This window comes from Euleptes europaea, chromosome 19 (assembly GCF_029931775.1).
Source record: "Euleptes europaea isolate rEulEur1 chromosome 19, rEulEur1.hap1, whole genome shotgun sequence".
NCBI classification, from domain to species: domain Eukaryota; kingdom Metazoa; phylum Chordata; class Lepidosauria; order Squamata; family Sphaerodactylidae; genus Euleptes; species Euleptes europaea.
This window is the reverse complement of record NC_079330.1, coordinates 26,698,818-26,719,973: the sequence shown is the minus strand read 5'-3', so window position 1 is coordinate 26,719,973 and position 21,156 is coordinate 26,698,818. Positions and strand designations below refer to the sequence as shown.

The 21,156-nt window shown below is 45.8% G+C and overlaps 1 protein-coding gene across 1 annotated transcript in view; it reads right to left on the bottom strand.

The window, feature by feature from the left end:
• The window catches only part of CPD (carboxypeptidase D), a 36,385-nt gene extending 15,481 nt beyond the window's left edge, over positions 1-20,904 (bottom strand). Inside the window, exons 1-7 of the mRNA XM_056864908.1 lie at positions 20,192-20,904; positions 13,843-14,090; positions 6,365-6,507; positions 4,169-4,338; positions 3,118-3,482; positions 1,024-1,215; positions 31-198 (exon numbers count right to left, since the gene is read on the bottom strand). Coding sequence (XP_056720886.1) covers positions 31-198; positions 1,024-1,215; positions 3,118-3,482; positions 4,169-4,338; positions 6,365-6,507; positions 13,843-14,090; positions 20,192-20,904 — 1,999 coding nt within the window. The remainder of the gene's footprint in view (positions 1-30; positions 199-1,023; positions 1,216-3,117; positions 3,483-4,168; positions 4,339-6,364; positions 6,508-13,842; positions 14,091-20,191) is intronic.
• Positions 20,905-21,156: the final 252 nt, after the last annotated feature.

Sequence of the window (21,156 nt, the reverse complement as noted above, 5' to 3'; positions counted from 1 at the left end):
TTCAATTCAGGTTGGTCTTCATTCTCTTACCTCCGTGCAGGTTCGCAGACAGCACAAAAGGATAGGTCTTCAGCCAGTTCATGACAGCCATTGTCTCTGGCTGCAGAGGGTCTGAAATCTGGAAGAACTGATCTGGAAAATTCCTATTCAGGTCATAATTGTTGCTGTTATCCCTGCCAACAGTGCCCTCTTTGTCTCCTGAGAAATGAAACAATCTGTTGAGATGACACTTTCTTGGTTTCATGGCAACATAAGCACCCCTAGAATAATTTGCGATCCTAGGAAACTGGGAACAATGATAGGCATTACTGTTGAAATATTCCTAACCCAGGCTTCCTCTGCTCAAAAGAGTCAGGAGCCATTAAGAGGAAAACTCAAACTGGTTTTTCAAAACACACTGCCTGTGCCAGCAGCTTTATAAGTTTGACAGAGGCCTGTCCATTTGTGCAAGCAATCACAAACTTTTCCTCACACTGCACTGTTTCCAACATCACTCCTGAAATGTATCTTGGGATGAGTATTTCACTAGAAAAACAGGATCTGGGGCGCAGTCAAATAAATCAAAGAGCTGCTTGATAGGCCAGCAAGACCTGACTGCAAACTTCAGCCTACACTCTTGCATACATTTTAGGGAAGTCTAGTACAGAAAGTCTAAAGGTAAAGGTAGTCCCCTGTGCAAGCACCGGGTCATTCCTGACCCATGGGGTGATGTCACATCCCGACGTTTACTAGGCAGACTATGTATATGGGGTGGTTTGCCAGTGCCTTCCCCAGTCATCTTCCCTTTACCCGCAGCAAGCTGGGTACTCATTTTACCAACCTTGGAAGGATGGAAGGCTCAGTCAACCTTGAGCTGGCTACCTGAAACTCCAGTCGGGAGTCTACTTGCTCAAAAAAGTCGGTTTCTTTCCTCAGGGAATGGTGCAAGCAAGTATCTTCTAACAGGTACCTCCACTTCTAGAGTTCAGTACACATTTAGCCACCTAGTTATGAATTCCCCAAAGAATTTGTAAGCAATGATACCTTCTTGAGATTTCTCATAGCCATCGGGGTTCATGGAAGGCATGATGTGGATTCGAGTCTTCTGAACCAAGTCTGTTACTTCAGGATCGGTGCCGTAGTTCTTGCAAAGGTACTCAATGAGATTAAGTAGCAGCTCTCGGCCCACCACTTCATTGCCATGCATGTTCCCAATGTACTTGAATTCTGGTTCACCTGGAAGAGAAAGTTACGTTTCTCAGCCCTGCTAGATCAGAACAGAGCACCACTAGCACCAGCAGTCTCTTTCTCACCATGATCAGTCAGTTTTTGTTTTATCTACCACATTTATACCCTGCTCTTCAATATTACTAGAGAAGCTAACAACAGAACTTAACAGTATTATTCAACACACAAATAAAACTAGGACTTGCCCAATAATAAAAACAAGTGATGAACATCATCTCCACAGAAATTTCAGCAAATTAAAATTTTTATGACTCAAGCATAACAACTGTCAGCTGAAAGGGAGGGCTGGCTCAGAGCAGGAAGTGTGCATGATGTACTTTTGTGTCATCATTCCCCCATGTCTGCTGGACAACAGTGGCAGTGGTGGTGGGGAACCTGGAGCATAAAACATGCCCCGTAGGCATTGCTTCAAGCCCAGCCCCCATCAGCCAGCTGTTTTTAGGAACTGGGCAAGGCCAAGTAAGGCTTTTGCCCAGCAAGACTTCTGGTTGGCTATTGGGGATTTGATCGGCTGTGCAGATTTTTTTAAAATGTTGCTTTGGCAGCAGCTGCCACCACAGCACAAGGATTTGCACTGTGTTACTGAAGTTAAGACGTGGCAATTGTTTTGTGGCTGGCTCTGCCTCCTGTGACAACCATTTTGTTGTTGCGCCCACCATGCCATATCAGAATTCCAAATGCGCCTACAAGCTCAATAAGGTTGGGGATCCATGTTCTAAACAAAGACCCCCATATGATCTAAACTTGTTGCCTAGGAAAGTTATGTCTGATCAAATATGTTTCTTTGAAAAAACATCTCATTTAACACTTTCAAATATTTGAAAACCAATCACAATTTGAGTATACTGCTGAGAGTGGAGATGAAGGAGCAGAAAAAAACAACAGATTTTTAAAATGGAACCCCCCCATTTTTCCCCCAATGGAAAAATTGAGAAATTTTGGGGTACACTGAAAATGCTCCTAAAATTCCTTTCCCTGTTGGAATGAGTGAAATGAAAGACTAGTGTGTGTTTTTTCTGTGGCTTCAAGATCTTAAGTATTTACCTGAGACATGGATCTTATTAGCAGCCCTTTCCAAACTCAAGTAGCCTCTTGATCTATTTTATGTACTGAAACAGCAGCTCAGATACAAAGGAAATATGGATCTCACTGGGTTCAAAGAACCTAAACCTCAGGTGTGCACACAAGAGGAATTAAGAATGGAAACCCAAGGGGTGTTCCCTGGGCAGTGGAAGAATCCATTTTATACACTTAGGTGTATCCTCATGTGCAGAACAAGCAAATGGTTAACAAAATGTTGCCATCTGAGCTTTCCTATGCATAAGGGTTTGGGGGTTTTTCACGAGGGAAAGAGAAGAAGTTCAAATAATAAGTCTTTCAATTAAAAGAAAACAAGAGATATAACGCAATGGGGAAGGAAAGGCAGCAGCTAGTGGTGGGAAGGGGATAAAGAAGCAGGAGGAAGCAGCTGGGACCTGTGGAAGACCCTCCCCTATTACTTCCTCACAAGTCCCTGTTTGTAATCATGCTAATAAACAGAACAATATGGGCAACCAACTCTACATTTTGCTGTGCTTTATGAAAAGTGGCTGCTAAATATTTAGGGATGCTGGTAGCAACATTTTCTAGATGAAGCAGCCCTGGGAACAAGGCTTCATCCAATTCTGGTTCCATTGTATTCAAAATGCAAAAATGTGCAATACCTTCCCATCTACATTCAGATGAAAACTGGAGCCTCTGCTCTGTCTTTGCCAATGTTTTCCCCATGTTTGCCACTGGTGTTCTTTTGCTTGCACCCTGGTAGGAACATCCCCCACTAAGGACCCTGGAACACTTTCTGCTCTGAGTTTAACTATGCAGTCTTAGATCTAGGGTAGTTAAATGAGTTACCTAATTCATGGATGCCTGGGTTGTCCGATATCTCCATCACATACAGCTCCCTCTGTTCCACTGACTTGCCCACTGAGTAGAGGCGTGTGATGCTTGGGTACTCATTGGCATACTTCCTCAAGAAGATTTCCATGTCTGGGAAGTGATGATGACGGAAGTCCTTTGGCTGGATCGCTTGGTGAGCAGGGGTTGGCCTTTCTGTAGCAGTTGCATTGGTAGTATTGGGAGCAGAGTCTGTGGCAGTTATCACTGTGTCCTGGGTAGGGTCAGAGACTGGCACTGCCGTTGTAGGTTCCAAGGAGAAGTCCACTGCAGTTGCATTCCCTTCCTTCACCTCAACATTTACTACAGTGACCGGCAGGTAACTACAAAAGAAAGGTGTTAAGTTCTTGTCTTCAGCTTTAAATTCTTTCACCTAGACCTGGCCCAAGAGAAGGCTCCATAAGAGTTAACTGAATTCCATCACCAGGTACAATGTTTCACAGGTCAAGAAATGACCTGTCCAATGCAATGATAGTTAGAGCCACCTTCCCTTCGGGACTAGTAACACTAAGTAGTATATACTGCACTTGCTGCTAGTGAAGTAGTTAATTCATTCTCCATGCACCCCATGTTATAGTTCATTATTATTCCCATTTCACAGAACTGAAGCTGAAAGGTGATAGCCTGCCAGAGGCCACCAAGTGAGTCTCTAATGTTGAATGAAGATCTGAAACCAGATTCCCCAAGTGAATGCCTAATGCTATTTGCTTAGCAACAATGGCTCCAACCAGCAAATAGCAATTTCCAAGCCCTGTAGAGCCGCCTTAGCTAAGAACAAAAAACAGTACTTAATACCCATCTAATCCTTCCCCTTTTTTGCCGCTGTACAGCCTCTTGCTCGATTCCTTAGTACAAACAATACGAGCAAATGGCAGGACCCAGCTGGCTCATGACAAAAATGGGAAAAGGACAACAGTGTCTATTGTTTTCAGCTCCAGAATCAAGAACCACCTTTGCCAAATGCCAAAAACATAACAGCCCAGCCCCACACAAGTTCCAGAGACATTACCCCACAACAGCCGCTGTGATGTTGTAGGTTCCGGGAACCAGCAATCTGTGATAATCACCAAAACGACCAGTTGTGATGTTATGAGCAATCCCAGCCACAGCAATAGTAGCATTTTCCAAGCCAGCCTGAGTGACGGAATCACGGACAAATCCTTTGATCCCAATGTGGACCTGGACAGATTAACACAACATGAATCAGATACAAAGATACTTATTGTTTATTTCAATTTGTATCTGACCCTCTATGAATAATTAAATAATTCTTCCTGGCACTGTGGCTGTGTAGTTCTTCACAACAATAAGCAGTGTCTTATTTCAAACTAACCATCCTCTACCAAACGGTCTACTCTGACCCCAGATAGATATGACAGGCAGGAAAACAGTTCTATATACATAGAGAAAATGAAGCAACAAAAAGCATAAAAATATAACATGACTACACCCATCGCCAAACTACTAATGCACAGAAGGGCCTAGAACAGAGACTGCCCTAATAGATTGGTAAAAGTCAGATATATTTGTGTACATTCATGGTTCTCTGAAGTGTATAATGTTCAGCAGAACTTCAGACAGAACCTAGACACCCAGCTCCCAGATCTGTCTGAAATGTGAGATGCTGTTTCCTGTGGAAACCCAACAAACTAAATCTGTTTCACGATGCCACAGAATCTAACATAACAGAGGCTGCCATTCAGTCTGCAACAAAACAAATGCAATGGAAGAGGTCGGTGGAGCAAGAGAGGACCACAGCCGGGCACTTTATCACACTTGTAAAGGGGACAACCAGAGGCCTATGTGACTGACCAGGGCCCCCTCTCCTCATTCCCAGAGGCCCCTGGGAACTGCTGAGAGAAGAAACATTGGCTTTCTTCAGCACAGAGAGGAAGAAGACTCTAGGACCGTGTTGGCGAACTTCTGGCACGCGTGCCACTTCTGGCACGCGTAGCCTCTCTGCCGGCACGCACGGTTCCTCCAAGCCGCTGGCCTTTCCGGCTCTGCCCCGCCCCGGATGGGGGAGGCTATAGCCCAGGAGTGGGGAACCTCCGACATCATTGGCGGTGGCCCCCGGACTCTCCCACAGAAGCTGCCGCCATTGCTGCCGCTGGAGCGTGCGCGGCCGGCCAGGCGGGTGGGAGAGCGGGGAACAGAAGCCAAGCGCCCACACATGGCATGGCCAGCGGCTTCTCCGGCGCCCTCTGGACCTGTAGGGGCGGAGGGGCGTGGCTGGCCGGTGGGTGCGAAGAAGGCGCCCTCTGTCCCACCCTGCTCGCCTCTCACAAGCCTGCCGCCGCCGTGCCCCACCGAGTGGGAAATCCAAGGCAAAGCCTCCCATGCATAAATAGCCTCTTTCTTTTTCTGTCTCCCTCTGTCCTTTTCTTTCCCTACTTTTCTTTCTCTCCCTTGCTCCATTTCTTTCTCCCTTTCTCTTTTTCTTTCTTTCTCTCCCTCCCTTCGCTTTCCCCCTCCCTTCCCTTCTTTCCTTCCTTCCTTCCTTCTTTCCCTCCAGGAGCTTCTCCGGTGCCCTCTGGGTCTGTGCGGGCGGAGGGACGTGCAGTCCTATTCTACCTTTGAGGTGTCCACAAGCCATCCTCCAAACACCTTTCCATTTGTCTTGATATGCAGAGAGAAAACACTAAGGAACTAGTTGCCAATCTCCAGGTACTAGCTGGAGATCTCCTGCTATTACAAGTGATCTCCAACCAATAGAGATCAGTTCCCCTGGAAAAAATTGCCACTTTGGCAATTGGACCCTATGGCACTGAAGTCCTTCCCCAAACCCCGCCCTCCTCAGGCGCCACCCCAAAAACCTCCCACTCATGGCGAAGAGGAACTTGGCAACCCTAGCCTCTCCCTCTGGGCCCCCTCTGGGGGTGGTATTCAGGTTAAATTGCTGCATTGGCACTCGGCGATAAATAAGTGGATTTTTGGTTGCAGTTTGGGCACTCGGTCTCTAAAAGGTTCGCCATCACTGCTCTAGGATATCACTCCCCTGACCTTCCTGAATAATGAGACACTTTTCTAAACACAAAGAGTATGTGAACAATGTAGAAGGGAGGTACTCTTGAAAGCCAGGATAGTGCAGTGATACCAGATGAGAACATTAAGCAACTTGATATGCCTGTGACATTTACCAGGATGGTTCCCTGTCCCTTTCGTTGCACCATTCCATCTTACAAGTGCAGAAACAAAGACTTACTTTTTCAATAAAGGTGAGAAGAGATTCCCGGTTATTTTCCCACTCCTTTTCAAGCTCCGACGCTGGTGGGTATTTGCAGCAGGAAAGCTCGAAGGTGACCTCAAAGCAGTTGGCCCACACATAGTTATAATCCTGCATGCCACCTAAGGAATTTAAAACGCAAGAAAAATGAAGTAATCAAAGTAAGTGTCATTAGTCGGGTGCCTCAGTATCAGTAGAAACTCTCCCCATCGTGTCAGATTAGTGGATCTCTCAGCAGGATGGGCAAGCTCATATGTTCAGGCTGAAGAAGGGGAGGATGTTAAGCCAACAAGGAAGACAATTGTCCCTGGGCACTACTGCAATGCCTTTGAAGGGGAACAATGCAGCAGGGGATTACACTACATCTTTTAAGACATAAAAAAAAATTAAGAAACAGACCCACGGCGCCTTAACCACTACACCACACTGGAATAGCCTGGACAATGGCAATTTCTTCCAGAGAGTCTCAAGCATTTCCACATCTCTGCCACAACCATCTTATCAGACAAACTCTGTTTTTGCAAGGTTGGGCACCTAGTAATAAGCATAAGATTAAGTCACTCTCAAAAGCCATTGGCCGGATCAACAAAGATTTATACCGCCAATAAAATACTATGAAGTTATAGGGATTTCACAATAACAAAGCTTTCTGTTGTTTGTTAGACAGCCTGCACGTTGTGGGCCATCCCTTGCTATCTGCAAGGCATCTCTCGGGAAGAAACTGCTCTGTGGAAAGCAAGTTTCATCCCTTTGCAAAAGATTACCAGAAGAGGTTTATAATTGTAACCAGTGATGGAAGAAAAGCTAATAGGAAACCACCACCCTGCACAAAACATAAATGTGAGGAAGTGAAAGTGACAGGGGGGGCGGGGGGGGACACAGAACGGTAGCCACACACCCATCAAATATCTGTAATTTATTATCTTATCCTCTGCATCTTTAGAAATGGATTGTGATGAAAATGGTCCAAGTTCAGCTACAACTTGCCCAGAACATTAGGACCGTTACATTTGGAAGAATGTGCTAATTATTCAGACTAACACTTCAGATCAAACAAAGAATGTGGGAGGAGTATTTAACAGGTGATTTGCAGCCATTCTCAAGGCATTTTTTCATCCTTCCTTTCGTCCTGCTCTGTTTCAGTAAATGTATAATTGAGAGGAAGCAGAAAAGATGATGTAGTCTGAGGATGAAAGCATCTTCAGATGTGGTTTGAGGATGAAAGCATCTTCAGGTAGTAAATCAGCTAAAGTTTGAACCTTCTTTCTACATCCCTGGAAACCTACATCAACCATTCTGTTGCACTTTTCTTTTAAAGACACGTTTTACACAACATTTACAAGAGAGGTGTGTGATGTACTGGTTAAATCATTAAACAAGGATCTGGGAGGCCCAGGTTCAAATTCTCTCTGTGTCATGATGCTCAGTGGATGACCTAGGGCCAGTCATTTTCTCTCATCCTAGCCTATCTAACTGGGTTATGGTGAGAATAAAATGGAGGAGGTTGAGAGTGAAGTACGCCACTTATAGCTCCCTTGAGGAAGGGCAGAACAAAAATGTACTAAAATACATAAATCCTTAGTTCCCCTATTTTCCATGCAAGTTATGTTTTAACACAACTGAGTAAGGAAGCCCAAAGGGATTTCCATTACTAAACAGGAAATGCCTAGCCTCTACAAGGCTCTCTGTTTAGAGATGTCAGAGTAGAAATTGAGAGGAATTCATCACGGTGAAAGAAAGGCAACGCTGAAGTCCTCAATCAACTGTAAAAGTTGAAGCGTCTATGAATCTTCCACAGATTCATCAACTCTACGGGTCACAGATGTTGTACAAGGAACAGGATTCATACCATTTTACCATATTCATAATATTCCCAAGATTGGTAAACTGAAAAAGCACAGCATATTTAAAAACTAAGGGAGCTAGCAAACTGAGCCCTAAGGAACAATTCAGCAAAAACAGCTGCCCAAGAAAAATGACTGTTTTCAGACATGAAAAATTTCATTTAATGGTATGACACAAGAACATGCAAAAATCCTTCCGTTAGTCACGACTTGTAATATAAGCCTCTTGGTAGGACAGCTCTTTATAACATGCCCATACGAACATGCGTGTACACACGCATAGGGGTCTTATGAAGAGCAGTTCATCATTTAAGAAGACAGACACCCATAACACCCACACAGGAAGACAAATGCTGCATAACATGTGCTGTACACAGTGGTGGCTGTCCATCACATTATAAATATGGATAGCTTTAAGTTGCACCCCTTAAGCCCTCCTTCTGAGAAGATCAATTCTCAAAGGGTTTGAGAATTCCAAAGCCAGGGCTGCCAAGAGCCACCCACAGAGACGCCCCATGCCACCTCCTCAGACTACATTTGGCAATGCAAATGCTTGTATCTTCTCCAGCTCAAGAGAAGAATGAGGTGCTGTTCTTGGTGTTTGAGAAAACTGAAACTAAACCAGTTGCTGGCCCGATTCTTTGTAAAGCGACATGGGGATGGAGATTTCAGACAGCACATTTCAGTCCATTTATGAGCCTTGTCTGAACCACTCTGCCCATTTCAAGCCACACAGCCTTTCCCCCACACACACACTTCTGTTGCAGTACATTGTTTCAGCTTTTTAAAAATGTTCTAACTTTTGTGCTATAGTGCTACACCAATATAGCAATTCAATGAGAGCAGCAAGCATCTGAATGCTGTCAATACAGCATTGAACATGTCCAGTACTACAGCTCAGGGGGGAGCAGAAATAAAATGCATTGTGAAAAAAGGTAGGAAAAGAAGTGGCACTTTCAGAAGTACTGTAGCCAGACTACAGTGACTCAGAGAAGCAAACACGTCAAAATGGAAGAAAGGAGTTTTCATTAAAAACCAACAAAACAGCTCAGCCCAACTTTGCAAACTGGGCACAATCAGCTTTGTTTGAAAAGGTAAATAGAATCTGTTAGCAGCCAGGAGCCAAAACAGCTGTGTCTGAAATGACCCAAAAAAACTATTTAGCAACTGGCAGCTAAAATGGATTACAAAGGCTGTTTGAAAGAGTCTTTTGCTTCAGCTTGTTGTGAAATGTTGGCCAAACAAGACAAATATACCATGGACAAGCCTAGTCCAAACCCAGGAGCCAACTGCATTGTTCATAGGGAGGGGCTGTCATACCATATTTTCCCACTTGTCCACAGTCAACTGAACTGAGTGAGCACTGGAGTTCCTCAATGCTTAATATCTTACATTTAGCCCACCTAACAGGATGGATTTGCAGCACAACAGCCCTGACAATTATATACTCATTGTAACAAGTACACTGTTCCTATTTTACTTAATATTTTATGCTATTTAATGTGCAACATGCAGTCTCATACCTGTATCAGCTAGGGCAACCTGATGGCCTCCCCACCCCGAATTCTGGACCTCTAATCCTCCCCTCTCAGCAGCCCTGTTCAAAGTTCATTAGTATTAGATAAAAACTGTAAGTATTAAGACCTTGAGTACTCAACCATACTACAAGAGACCGATTATATTAAGCTTTAAATGAACCACAGAGTAATTACCGGTAAATTAATGACAGCTCAATGTTTATATCTGGTAAACAGCTTCCATGAAATACCAGGCTGGTAGTTATGTTAGAAGTTCGCAGCAAGAAATCAATGAGTCCTGTAGAAATCTAATTATACAAGCCCTATCCACACTACTTGACAGCTATCACCACTGAACAGTGGTTTACTTACAAAAAACATGCATAGTCTTGGACAGTAAATATGAAACAGGTGATCTATATTTGAATGAGTTTTATAGGCAAAGGATTATCAATTAAGATGTAGACTATAGAGCCACATGACCAAAAATATTACCAAGAGCTAAAGTTTATCAGACAGAAAATATACAATCGCACAGCCTAAACTCCAAATACCAACTTATATGAGAGTTTGTAAATTATGCAACAGAACTTGCCCCTACGATGACGTAAGTTGTTCAGGATATCCTGCTTCACACTAAACATTCACTCATCCTGCACATTAAATACAGTGATCCTTGCTGATTCAGTCAGCACACTGCTTCTGTCAACATTTGGGTGCGCTTACTGTGAACAGAGATGGGAAGAAGCGGTGGTGGCAGCTGCTGGACAACAATATTAAAGTAAAACTTACATATAGCATGATCCCACTCAAGGTTTCTCACCCTCTCTACCCCTTCTGTGCAAAGAGGGGGTGGGGGAGGATATGAGAGTTTGGAAGAAACTCACAACCCCTGAGAGATTCCTCTCTATTCTCCTCTAAACTCTTCCTGAGACTTTGAGATGCAGTAGGAAATCTGCAATCACTCCAAGATTAATCTCCCCCAAATCCTCTGATGCCTGGAGTCATCAAGAAGGGTGAACCGTGCAGCGCAGTGATCCCCAATCTTTTCCAGCCTGTCGGCATCTTTGGAATTCTGCTACAAGGTGGTGGGCGCAATCACAGAATGGCCAGGGCAGGAGGCAAAGACACACACAATACAGATGAACCCTAAATGCACTGGAGGAGCAATTTTTTAAAAATACACTGGGAAAGAGGAGAGAATAAAGGTCACATTAGTGGCAGTTGCTGCTGAACTAATGTCATTTTAATATGCACAGCTAATCAGAGCTCCAATGGCGAATCAGAAGCCCTGCTGGGCAGGAGCCCCACCTGGCCACACCTACCTTCTAAAAACATTTGGCAGGCGCCACGGTACCCATGGGCACCACATTGGAGAGCCCAATGTAGCTTAAGGCTACTTAAGACAACTAGCATGCATTCTGCTCAAAATATACCAATCCAGCTGAAGCTAGAAATCATCAACTTGCAAAGAATAGTTTCCAGTAGACAGAAAAGAGAAACACTAGCTATCTGACTTGTTACTTTGTACAGTTAGCATCCTTTGGAGAATGGGCTTCAGATGCCAGGAGGCAGGACTGAGGATGCTTCCCATTCCCTCCTGGACCTGTCTCTCCACATGCCCTTTTCCTCAACTGGCAGGCTGTTTTAACCCTTCCACTCCCAGTTACATAGATATTTATGCGGCCAATACTATCTCAGTGGTTGTCTCTAAAAAGCCAGCCAAAATTCTGTTACCCAATCCCCCCCGTTTTGCTCTTTATGGGTACATCTGGAGGCATTAAAGCCCAACAATCTCCCTCTCTTGACAGTGCAGTCCAATTGTCTCTGCTCTCCCACAATAAAAGCAAAGGCTTCGTTCCTGAGTGCGCCCAACAGGGTTTTTAAACCACTTTCACACATCTCTCTGTGTGCTTTCTTTGAAGGCAGCCTCCCTTCATCCACAATGACTTGACTCATGACATTTTCAGCAAAAACATAACAGGCTATTTTAAATTAAGCCAGCCCAAATTTTAGGAAAAATAATCATTTTTCAACCCCCTGGGTTTTGTATCTTAATGAACATATTTCCTAGTTATTGTCACCACAAAAAAGGTAAAGTTAATCCCCTGTGCAAGCACTGGGTAATTACTGACCCATGGGGTGACGTCACATCATGATGTTTAGTAGGCAGACTTTGTGGTTAGCCACTGCCTTCCCCAATCATCTATATTTTACCCCCAGCAAGCACAAAACCTAATCCTAAATTCTTCTGTTTCTCCCAATTTTATTAAATCTATTTACATAGATTTAATAAAATTGGGAGAAACAGAAGAATTTAGGATTAGGTTTTGTAGTATATAGATAAATATGAGACAACCCTGGCTGTCATCACAACAAATAGCTAATCTCTAATCCTCACCTAACTCCTCCTCGACTTCTAATATTTCATTACTGCTTTTTAAAGCTCCATTTAACTTAATATTGGAGTCAGTATAGAAAAAAGCAACGGATTCAAGAAACAAATTCTTCTAATGGTATAAAGCTTACAAACAAGCAATGACAAAAACTCCACGTACATGCATTTTTATGTCACACACCAAACATTCTCAAGTGAATTTATAAGTAAGTTGTGTACTTCTACTGAGGTACTTCTGCTCCATAGGAGCCCAATAATGGTGCCTTCTCAATATGCAATCCTGGCCTTGTATTTCATGGCCACAAGATAACCCAAAACTTTCCAGTGCAGATGTTTAATTGTAACTCTATTACAGGGTAATAGGGATATACAACAGAAAGGTTCAGGAAAGCATTTTATAAAGGGAAAACGGATTGCGGACTACATCACTATGTACTAGACATTATCAGCTGCGGCACATATTACTGTTGCTGCTCCACTGTTTCTACTGAAGCAATATAATTTTTCTTCATTATATCTGTTTACCGTATACATAATATGTTTATTCAGATTTCTGTAATCCTAGTACATTGGCATGTTTTCATACTGATTGTTTCAACTTACATTGTGTGATTTGCTTTGAGTCACAGTGAGAAAAGTAGACTATAAACATATTTATAATAATAAATCAATGAATTGTATTTATACCCACCCTCCACCAGCGAGACGGGCTCAAGGCGTCTAACATCATGTATACATATACCGTATATACCCGTGTATAAGCCGACCTGTGTATAAGCCGAGGTGCCTAATTTCACCCCCAGGCCGCTCCCGGTGGCGGGAAGCGGCGCAGGCCCGGCAGCCTGGCGGCGCAGCCCAGCGGGGGCCGGGGCAGCCTCCCTGCGGATGCAGGAGGCTTTTCCAGGCCGCTCCCGGCCAGGGAAAGGCGCGCGGGCCCGGCGGCGGCGGCAAGTTCCCCCCTCCCTCCTCCCCCCCTACCATATTGACCAGCGTATAAGCCGAGTTTGGCTTTTTCAGCCCTTTTTTTGGGCTGAAAAACTCGGCTTATACGCGAGTATATACGGTAATACAATATTTTAAAATACGATAAATTCTAACATATTAATACAATTCTACGCAGTTGGCACCCTAAACAATATTCCACCCTAGGGAGGATGGTTTAATAAGGCAACTGTGCACTAACAATTGGGGGGGGGGCACAGCCAATATTAATACCATTCCTTTGGGGGGGGATGGAGACAGAAAGACAGGACGGAAAACACCATGAGAAGAGAAGGAGGACAAAAGAGGAAAAAGGGAAGGTAAAGGAAAAGAGAAGGAAAGGGAAAGGAAGGGAAAGGGGAGGAGGGAGAGGGGGAAGGGAGGCAAAGCTCAAGATATATTTCCGCCACTATCCTCAACCATAAGCCTGGCGGAACATCTCCATCTTGCAGGCCCTGCAGAACATGGCCATGTCCCAGAGTTCTTAACAGAGTTCTATGCCCTTACTTGAGCCAGGCAATGTGTAAAGAAACTGCTTTGTGGTAAAATCAACATACAGTATCACCTTGGTGCTGCCATGGCTTGCTATATCAATAACACTTGAGGTCTCACAAGGCCCCTTCAGGAAGCAAAATTTCACAGATGGCTCAAAACCAAGAGGAGGCTTTTGTCAGAAATCTGAAGAGTCAGTCCCGGCAGGTCACTTGAGCTACTTACCTTCCACATCATACCACTGAGCACCATTAGTGATTCCTCCTTCGAAAACTTCTTTTTCCTCCCCAGGGCAGTTTGGAGTGCCAGTTTTCATTATTGGATGGTTTGATGCATAAGCCTTTGCCAAGTACTTGAAGACTTCGTCATCAGCAGATTTGCTATACAACCCAGAGGTCTGGTGTGCAGCAGAGTCGTCATATGGATAGCTCGCAACGACAGAGCCCCCATGCAGGTTCGCAGAAAGCACAAACCTGAATGAAAGACAGAAGTGCATCTGTTATCCACACTGCAGAGGAGAGTAACTCAAAGTAAAGATACACATCCAATTAACGTGACATGTTTCATCCCACTGCTCTAGATTGGACTAAAGAAGCTGCAAACCAATTTGGAGGAATTGTGGCATCTTAAAAGCTGCAACACAGAAGCGGTCTATTACTGAGCAAATGCAACATACTGGATAGAGTACTAGGGACCGGGGGGGGGGGGGGAAGAGAGAGAGACAGAGCCTCCCTTTTGAAAAACAGGCACAGCAGAAACTCCCCAGCAATGTAGCAACCAGAAAATGAGATAGAAGCCTATTTAACTTCAACAAAACAAGTTTATTAGGTGTTAGTGTAAAGGAATCTAGACAATAAAAATATATTCAGGAAGAAGTTTCTAGGTTACCCATGAGTACAGGACCTAGGAAGATAATTTGTCCAAATGGGTGTCTCTGGCTTGGTCATGGGCAACTACACAAATCTTAACTTTCTTCTCACCTGTTCAAGGCCTTTGCAATTCCTTCCAAACAGATATCTAAACACTTGGTATCTAAACACTTGCATTATAAAAGGCACCAGCAGAGCTTTCTTTAACAAGTCATTGACCAGAGCGGCATTTTCCATTTAATTAACGAAGCTGGATATCACGCAAGCTTCGGTTTGTTTGTTTTTAGTTTCGTGCCAGTCACTGAGTACTCCAATGATAAAATTCTCTGAGCACTGTGGCAAGCCAGAAAGCAACCACAATGAGCTTCTTTGTTGAGCCTGTTTTAAATGATATTGGGGATCATAAGTACGGTCAGTCAGCTGACATAAAAAGTTTATGCAAGCAGACTGCAACACTCACATGACTGCCTTTCCTACAGCTTCATACCAAATGTTTTTGTGGGTCAAGCTGCAGAACATCAAGGTAAAGAAAGACGGGCAAAAGTTGGCCTTTTTCTGTAAAGTGTAGTGTTGCATATTGTTTCTGCCACACATCCCAGTGGTCCCCCAGTCATAATGGCACTCTATTTTCTGGCTCCCCCATAATGATCAAGCAGCCTCAACAGGACCTGCTCCTGCCACAACCTTGAAGGCATCCTAATCAATCCCCATTCACCTCTAGGACTCTCAGGATTTATTTATTTCATTTACACCCTGCCTTTCCCGCCTATGGGGACCCAAGCGACTTACATCATTCTCCTCTCCCCCATATCATCCTCACAACAACCCTATGAGGTAGGTTGGGCTGAAAGTGAGTAAATGGCCCAAGGTCACTCAGCAAGCCTCCACAGTGGAATGGGGATTCGAACCTGAGTCTCACACATCCTAGTCTGACATTTTAGCCTCTACACCACAGTGGCTTTCAGGATTACCTGAAAGCACTATCCTAACATTCCTCCTACAAGGGACAACCCCTAGCCCTATACTCTAGCTACACATCTCCTATCTGATTCATTAGGTCCCACCTAATGGGACCACCCCTAGCCCTATACTCTAGCTACACATCTCCTATCTGGTTCATTAGGTTCTATTCACCTATATAGAACTAAAATGTAGTATCTATAGAAGTGGATTCTAACTGAGGAAAGCAAATACACACCATAAACTGGGTCTGTCTACAAAGTGCTCCAACACTGTTGTTGTCATACCCTGAGTGTTATCCAGTTATTTCCCGACCTCCTATACACTTGTCCACCATGCAATGAGTGAAAAAGCCTATAGCCTTCCACAAGGCACAAGCCACGAACATGATACCAACTTTCTCCTTCCCAGTCCTTAACAAGTTTCACTCCTGCGCCTTCAAGGCTTCCCATAAAAGACAAGCCACAGCTACACTGCCTTTTCCAGTCATGCCCCACCCAGCTCCTATCATATTAATTTAATGTAATTTAATGTATTTATAGGCTTGTAACCCACCCTTTCTCCCGGTCAAAGCTGGGCTCAGGGTGGCTAACATCAGATAAAAACACAATAAAAGTATACAAAATACCCCAGCCAAACACCAACATCTCTAATTTAAACCAAATGGCACTCATTTACCAACACACATGGCTACAGCCAGCCCAGGGAATCAGTCAGGTCCCCTATTAGAAGATCTGATGAAATAAACAGCAAGGCGAAAAAGGGAGGCCAGCTAAGCTGAAAACTGTTGCTGCCCTTAATCATAGGCCTGGTGGAACACCTCTGTCTTACAGGCCCTGTGGAACTGCTTTAAATCCTGCAGGGCCCTGGTCTCATTCCTCCTTTCTACTGAACAAGACCTATCTCCTGGGCTATGTTGCTTCCTCACAGAGATAACACTCCTCCTGCCTAGTTCCTGGTCAGAAGGACCACCTCCTCCATACAGAGTTCCCTGCCTGTTAAGATGTTCAGTAGCAACCTAGATCCAGGTGCCTTATCTTTTGCAGTTGTGTGTGAAGTACCATAAAGTTGCAGCTGACTTATGGCAACCCAAACAAAGGGCTTTCAAGGCAAGTGAGAAGCAGAGGTGGTTTGCCCTTGCCTTCCTTTGAAAAGTCTTCCTTGGAGGTCTCCTTTCCAAGTACCAACCCTGCTTAGCTTCCAAAATCTGAAGAGATCGGGCTACACCAGGGATGGGGAACCTCAGGCTCGGGGGCCGTATGCGGCCCCCGAGGACATTTTTTGTGGCCCTCGGGAGCTCTGGAGCCCTGCCACGGAGGCGGGGCACAGGGCAGCCCTCCCCAAGGGTGTTCCTGGGGCCGCGGCTTACAGGGGCGCTGCGGCACCCTTTGGACCTCCTCTTGCCGACTGTTGGTCGGCGAGGGAAGGGGACGCTTCCCCCAAGGCTGCCCCCTATAGTCGCGGCGTGCAGGAACGCCACGGCACATTGTAAGACCCTCTCGCTGCCTGTCGGCTGTTGAGCAACAAGGTGGGGGTGGTGGAAAGAGGCCGGTGGCTCCCGGCGGCAGAGCATGCATGCGGGAGCCGATCGGGCTTCGGGGCGGGGGCTTTTGTGGACTCTGGGAGGGGAGGGCATGGAGACTGGGGCCCGGTGTGGGGCCGGCGTGCATGGGTGTGTGTGTGGGGGAGGCTTTTCTCTTCCTCTTTTTCTGTCACTTCTTCTCCTTTCTCTCCCTTTCTCCCACCTGGGAGCGGGGGCGCCCTGCAGGCCTTCTCTGTGTGGACTCCCCTGGGTTTGCCAACCTCCAGGTGGTGGCTGGAGACCTGGCAACCCTAGCCTTTCTCCCCCCCACACTGGGAGATCTACATCTGGTATGGCCCCTGAATGATGTCATAAATATGCAAATGGCCCTTGGCAGGAAAAAGGTTCCCCACCCCTGGGCTACACCATGCTTCCTTCTCTCCCCAATCTTCTGCAGTTAGGTTGGAGGAATTTCAAGGCAGGGCTCTCTCACTGGTGGCACCACCACACCAGTGACATTCTGCTGCATTAAAAAAAACACCTGTGTTTAGCTTCTAGTTGAAAATCTGATTATTTTGTATTGCCTTTAAAATAAGCTATTCTTTATTACGTTTCCTTTAGTATTGTGCTGCAATCTTGATGCTTTGACGTAAGCCTCATTGAATAAAATGGGATTCATTTCTCCATATACCTGCTCAGAAGTGCTTTCTTGTAGAGACCCCCACAAACCACTTTATTAAGGACTATGCTGCTGTTAGTACTCAGAAAACTATCCATATTGGTCTAATGATTTCCATTCTTCCTTTTGCTTACCATTTTACCTGCTGTTGGTTTCTCTAGCTTTTAACGGTGTTTGCTGTATGTTTTGTTTTAACGTGATTATTTGAGAATGTTGTCAGCCACTTCAAAGGAGGAGAGAGGAAGCAGCAAAATAAATTCCCCCAGTACAAAATGAGCTTCGCTTTCCAATTATTTATTTGCTTTATTTCCACCCCCTCCTTTTTCACCAATGGGAACCCAAACCAACTTTCATTATTCTCTTCTCCAGTTTTGCTTTCACAACAACCCTACGAAGTAGGTTAGGCTGAGAGTTTGTGACTGGCCCATGGTTCTTATGTTTACCCACCAAGTTTCCATTGCAAAGTGGGAATTCGAACCTGGGCCTCCCAGATCATAGCCCAACACTTTAACCACTACATCACACTGACTCTCGAAGAAACTTCCAAGAAATTCCAAAAGGAACTACCCAGGATCCCCTACCTCTTGTTAACTCCCCACCAGTAGCAGACAAGAAAGGCTAGCAGGCTCCTTCACAATAGGAACATATAACCACATTGCTTCTTCTTCATCCCCCTCAAAGCCTGTCAGTTTCTCTCTTCCACTTAATGAAGCACTGCCTCTTGATCCTCCATGCCTCACTCACACGAACATAAGCCACATACAGATTCCTGCATGCCAAACCCTCTAGACCCTGATTTGGGGCCACAGCCCCACAACAAGCTCATCCCACACAGTACACCATCCCTTCCAGCACGCCATGCTCTTGCAGGTGAAGAGGGAGGGGCCGTGGCTCAATGGCAGTGCATCTGCTTTTGGCATGCAGAAGGTCCCAGGGTCAATCCCCGGCATCTCCAGTTAAAGGGATTAGGTAAGTAGGTGATGTGAAAGACCTTTGCCTGAGACCCTGGAGAGCCGCTGCCGGTCTGAACAGATAGTACTGACTCTGAAGGACCAAGGGACTGATTCGGTACAAGGAAGCTTCGTGTGTACTTAACCTTTTAAAAGAGGGGCCATGGTTCAGTGGTAGAGCATCTGCTTGGCATGCAGAAGGTCCCAGGTTCAATCCCCGGCATCTCCAGTTAAAGGGACTAGGCAAGTAGGTGATGTGAAAGACCTGCCAGAGAGCCACTGACGGTCTGAGCAGATAGTATTGACTCTGATGGACCAAGGGTCTGATTCAGTACAAGGCAGCTTCATGTGTACTTAACCTTTTAGGAGAGGGGCCGTGGCTCAGTGGTAGAGCTTCTGCTTGGCATGCAGAAGGTCCCAGGCATCTCCAGTTCAAGGGACTAGGCAAGTAGGTGATGTGAAAGACCTCTGCCGGAGAGCCGCTACTGGTCTGAGTAGACAATACTGACTTTAGGGGTTACCGCACTTGTATTCCCAGTGATGTATTAAGAGTTTGAAAACGTTATGAAAAATACTGTCTGCCCTTTCTATGTATTCCCAGCGATGTAGTAAGAGTTTGAAAACGTTATAAAAAATACTGTTCGCACTTTGTTTGGCCCTTTTAGCTGTGAAGACGTCTTCCAACCATTTATAAGCTGTGGTATCCAAAAACCCTTTTAAAGCGATGTTTTTTATAATGTTTTCAATCTCTTAATACATCGCTGGGAATACAAAGTGCGGTAACCCCCAATGGACCAAGGGGGTCTGATTCAGTGTTAAGGCTGCTCCGTGCATGTTCAAGAAGCCCCTCCTCCCTGTCCAAAAAGCCCCGCCCCTTCCTTTTTTATATATATAATATATATATATATATTATTTTCTTCATTTAACATATCAACAGAAACAATATCCAAATACTAAAAATAATAGTAATAAAAAAACAAGTAGTATCACTAATTTAACAATAAAATGACTTCCCCCTCTCCCATCTAAAAATGAACTGTATAAACTTTTGCTAACGGAGCTAATCCCAATGTTATTTTGATTAACCTGTTCTTATCCTATCGTAGCCCCGCCCCTTCCTTTTTTTCTATATAATTTTTTTTATTCTCTTCATTTAACATATCAACAGAAACAATATCCAATACTAAAAATAATAGTAATAATAATAATAAAAAAACAAGCAGCATCACTAATGTAACAATAAAATGACTTCCCCCTCTCCCATCTAAAAATGAATCGTATAAACTTTTGCTAACGGAGCTAATCCCAATGTTATTTTGATCAACCTGTTCTTATCCTATCCTAGCCCCGCCCCTTCCTTTTTTTCTATATAATTTTTTTTATTCTCTTCATTTAACATATCAACAGAAACAATATCCAATACTAAAAATAATAGTAATAATAATAATAAAAAAACAAGTAGCATCACTAATGTAACAATAAAATGACTTCCCCCTCTCCCATCTAAAAACGAATCGTGTAGCTAACGGAGCTAATCCCAATGTTGCTTTGATGCACCTGTTCTTGTCCTATCCTAGCCCCGCCCCTTCCTCACCGGTTGCGCCGCATCCATTCCATGAGGGCGCGCACCTCGGGGACGGCGGCCAGATCCGGCTGCGCGCTGCGGAACTGGTCCGGGAAGCTGCGGTTGAGGTCCCTGCCTCGCGCGTTCTCGCGCCCGCTGCCCGTCCCCGCGGGGCTCCTGCCGGCGGCGCCTGCGCAGTCCCCTTCGGCGGCGCGCGCGAAGCCGTCCGGGTTGAGGCTGGGCACGAGGTAGAGGTCGGCGGCGCCGAGGAGGCGGCGCGGGCGGGCGTCCCCGCGCAGCCAGCCGGACACCAGCTCGCGCGCCAGGCGGCCGAGCAGGGCCCGGCCCAGCGCCTCGTCGCCGTGCATGTTGGCCACCAGCTTGACTTGAGGGCGGCCGGCGATGGGCGGCCCGCCGGGGTCGGCCTCGGGGCCCGCCTCCACCGGCGGCAGGCCGGCGCTGAGGCGCAGCACCCACAGCTCCCGCCCCTCTCCCGAGCGGCCGATCGAGAAGAGCCGCGCCAAGCCCGGCGGAGCCTCGTCCTCCGCCAGCGAGCGCAGCGACGCCGCCAGCTCGGCCGCGTCCATGTAGTGCATGGCTGGGCTCGCTCCGGACGCCGAGGCGTTCGTCGAGGCCGGGGAGGCCGCGGCCTCGGCTTTCTTAATATGCGCCGTCGCCGCGCACCGTAGTAGTAGTAGTAGCAGCAAGGGCGCCGAGCCGCCCGTCAACCACCGGCCCGCCATCTCCGCCTCAGGAAGGCCGCGGTGGAGGAAAAAAGTGCTCTGAGGTAACTCGACACCCGATTGGGGGGGAGCGGAAGGGCGGGGCGCCAATCGGGAAAGGCCCCGGGAAGGGGGCCAGTAGGGAAACAAGAGGCGGGATGAAAAAGGAGCCAATGGGAAGCCTAGACAAGACGGATCCGAGGGAAAGGGTTAAGAAGTAAACGGAAGCAAGGAAAAGGAGCTGATGACCGCAAAGGAGGCGGGGAGAAGGCG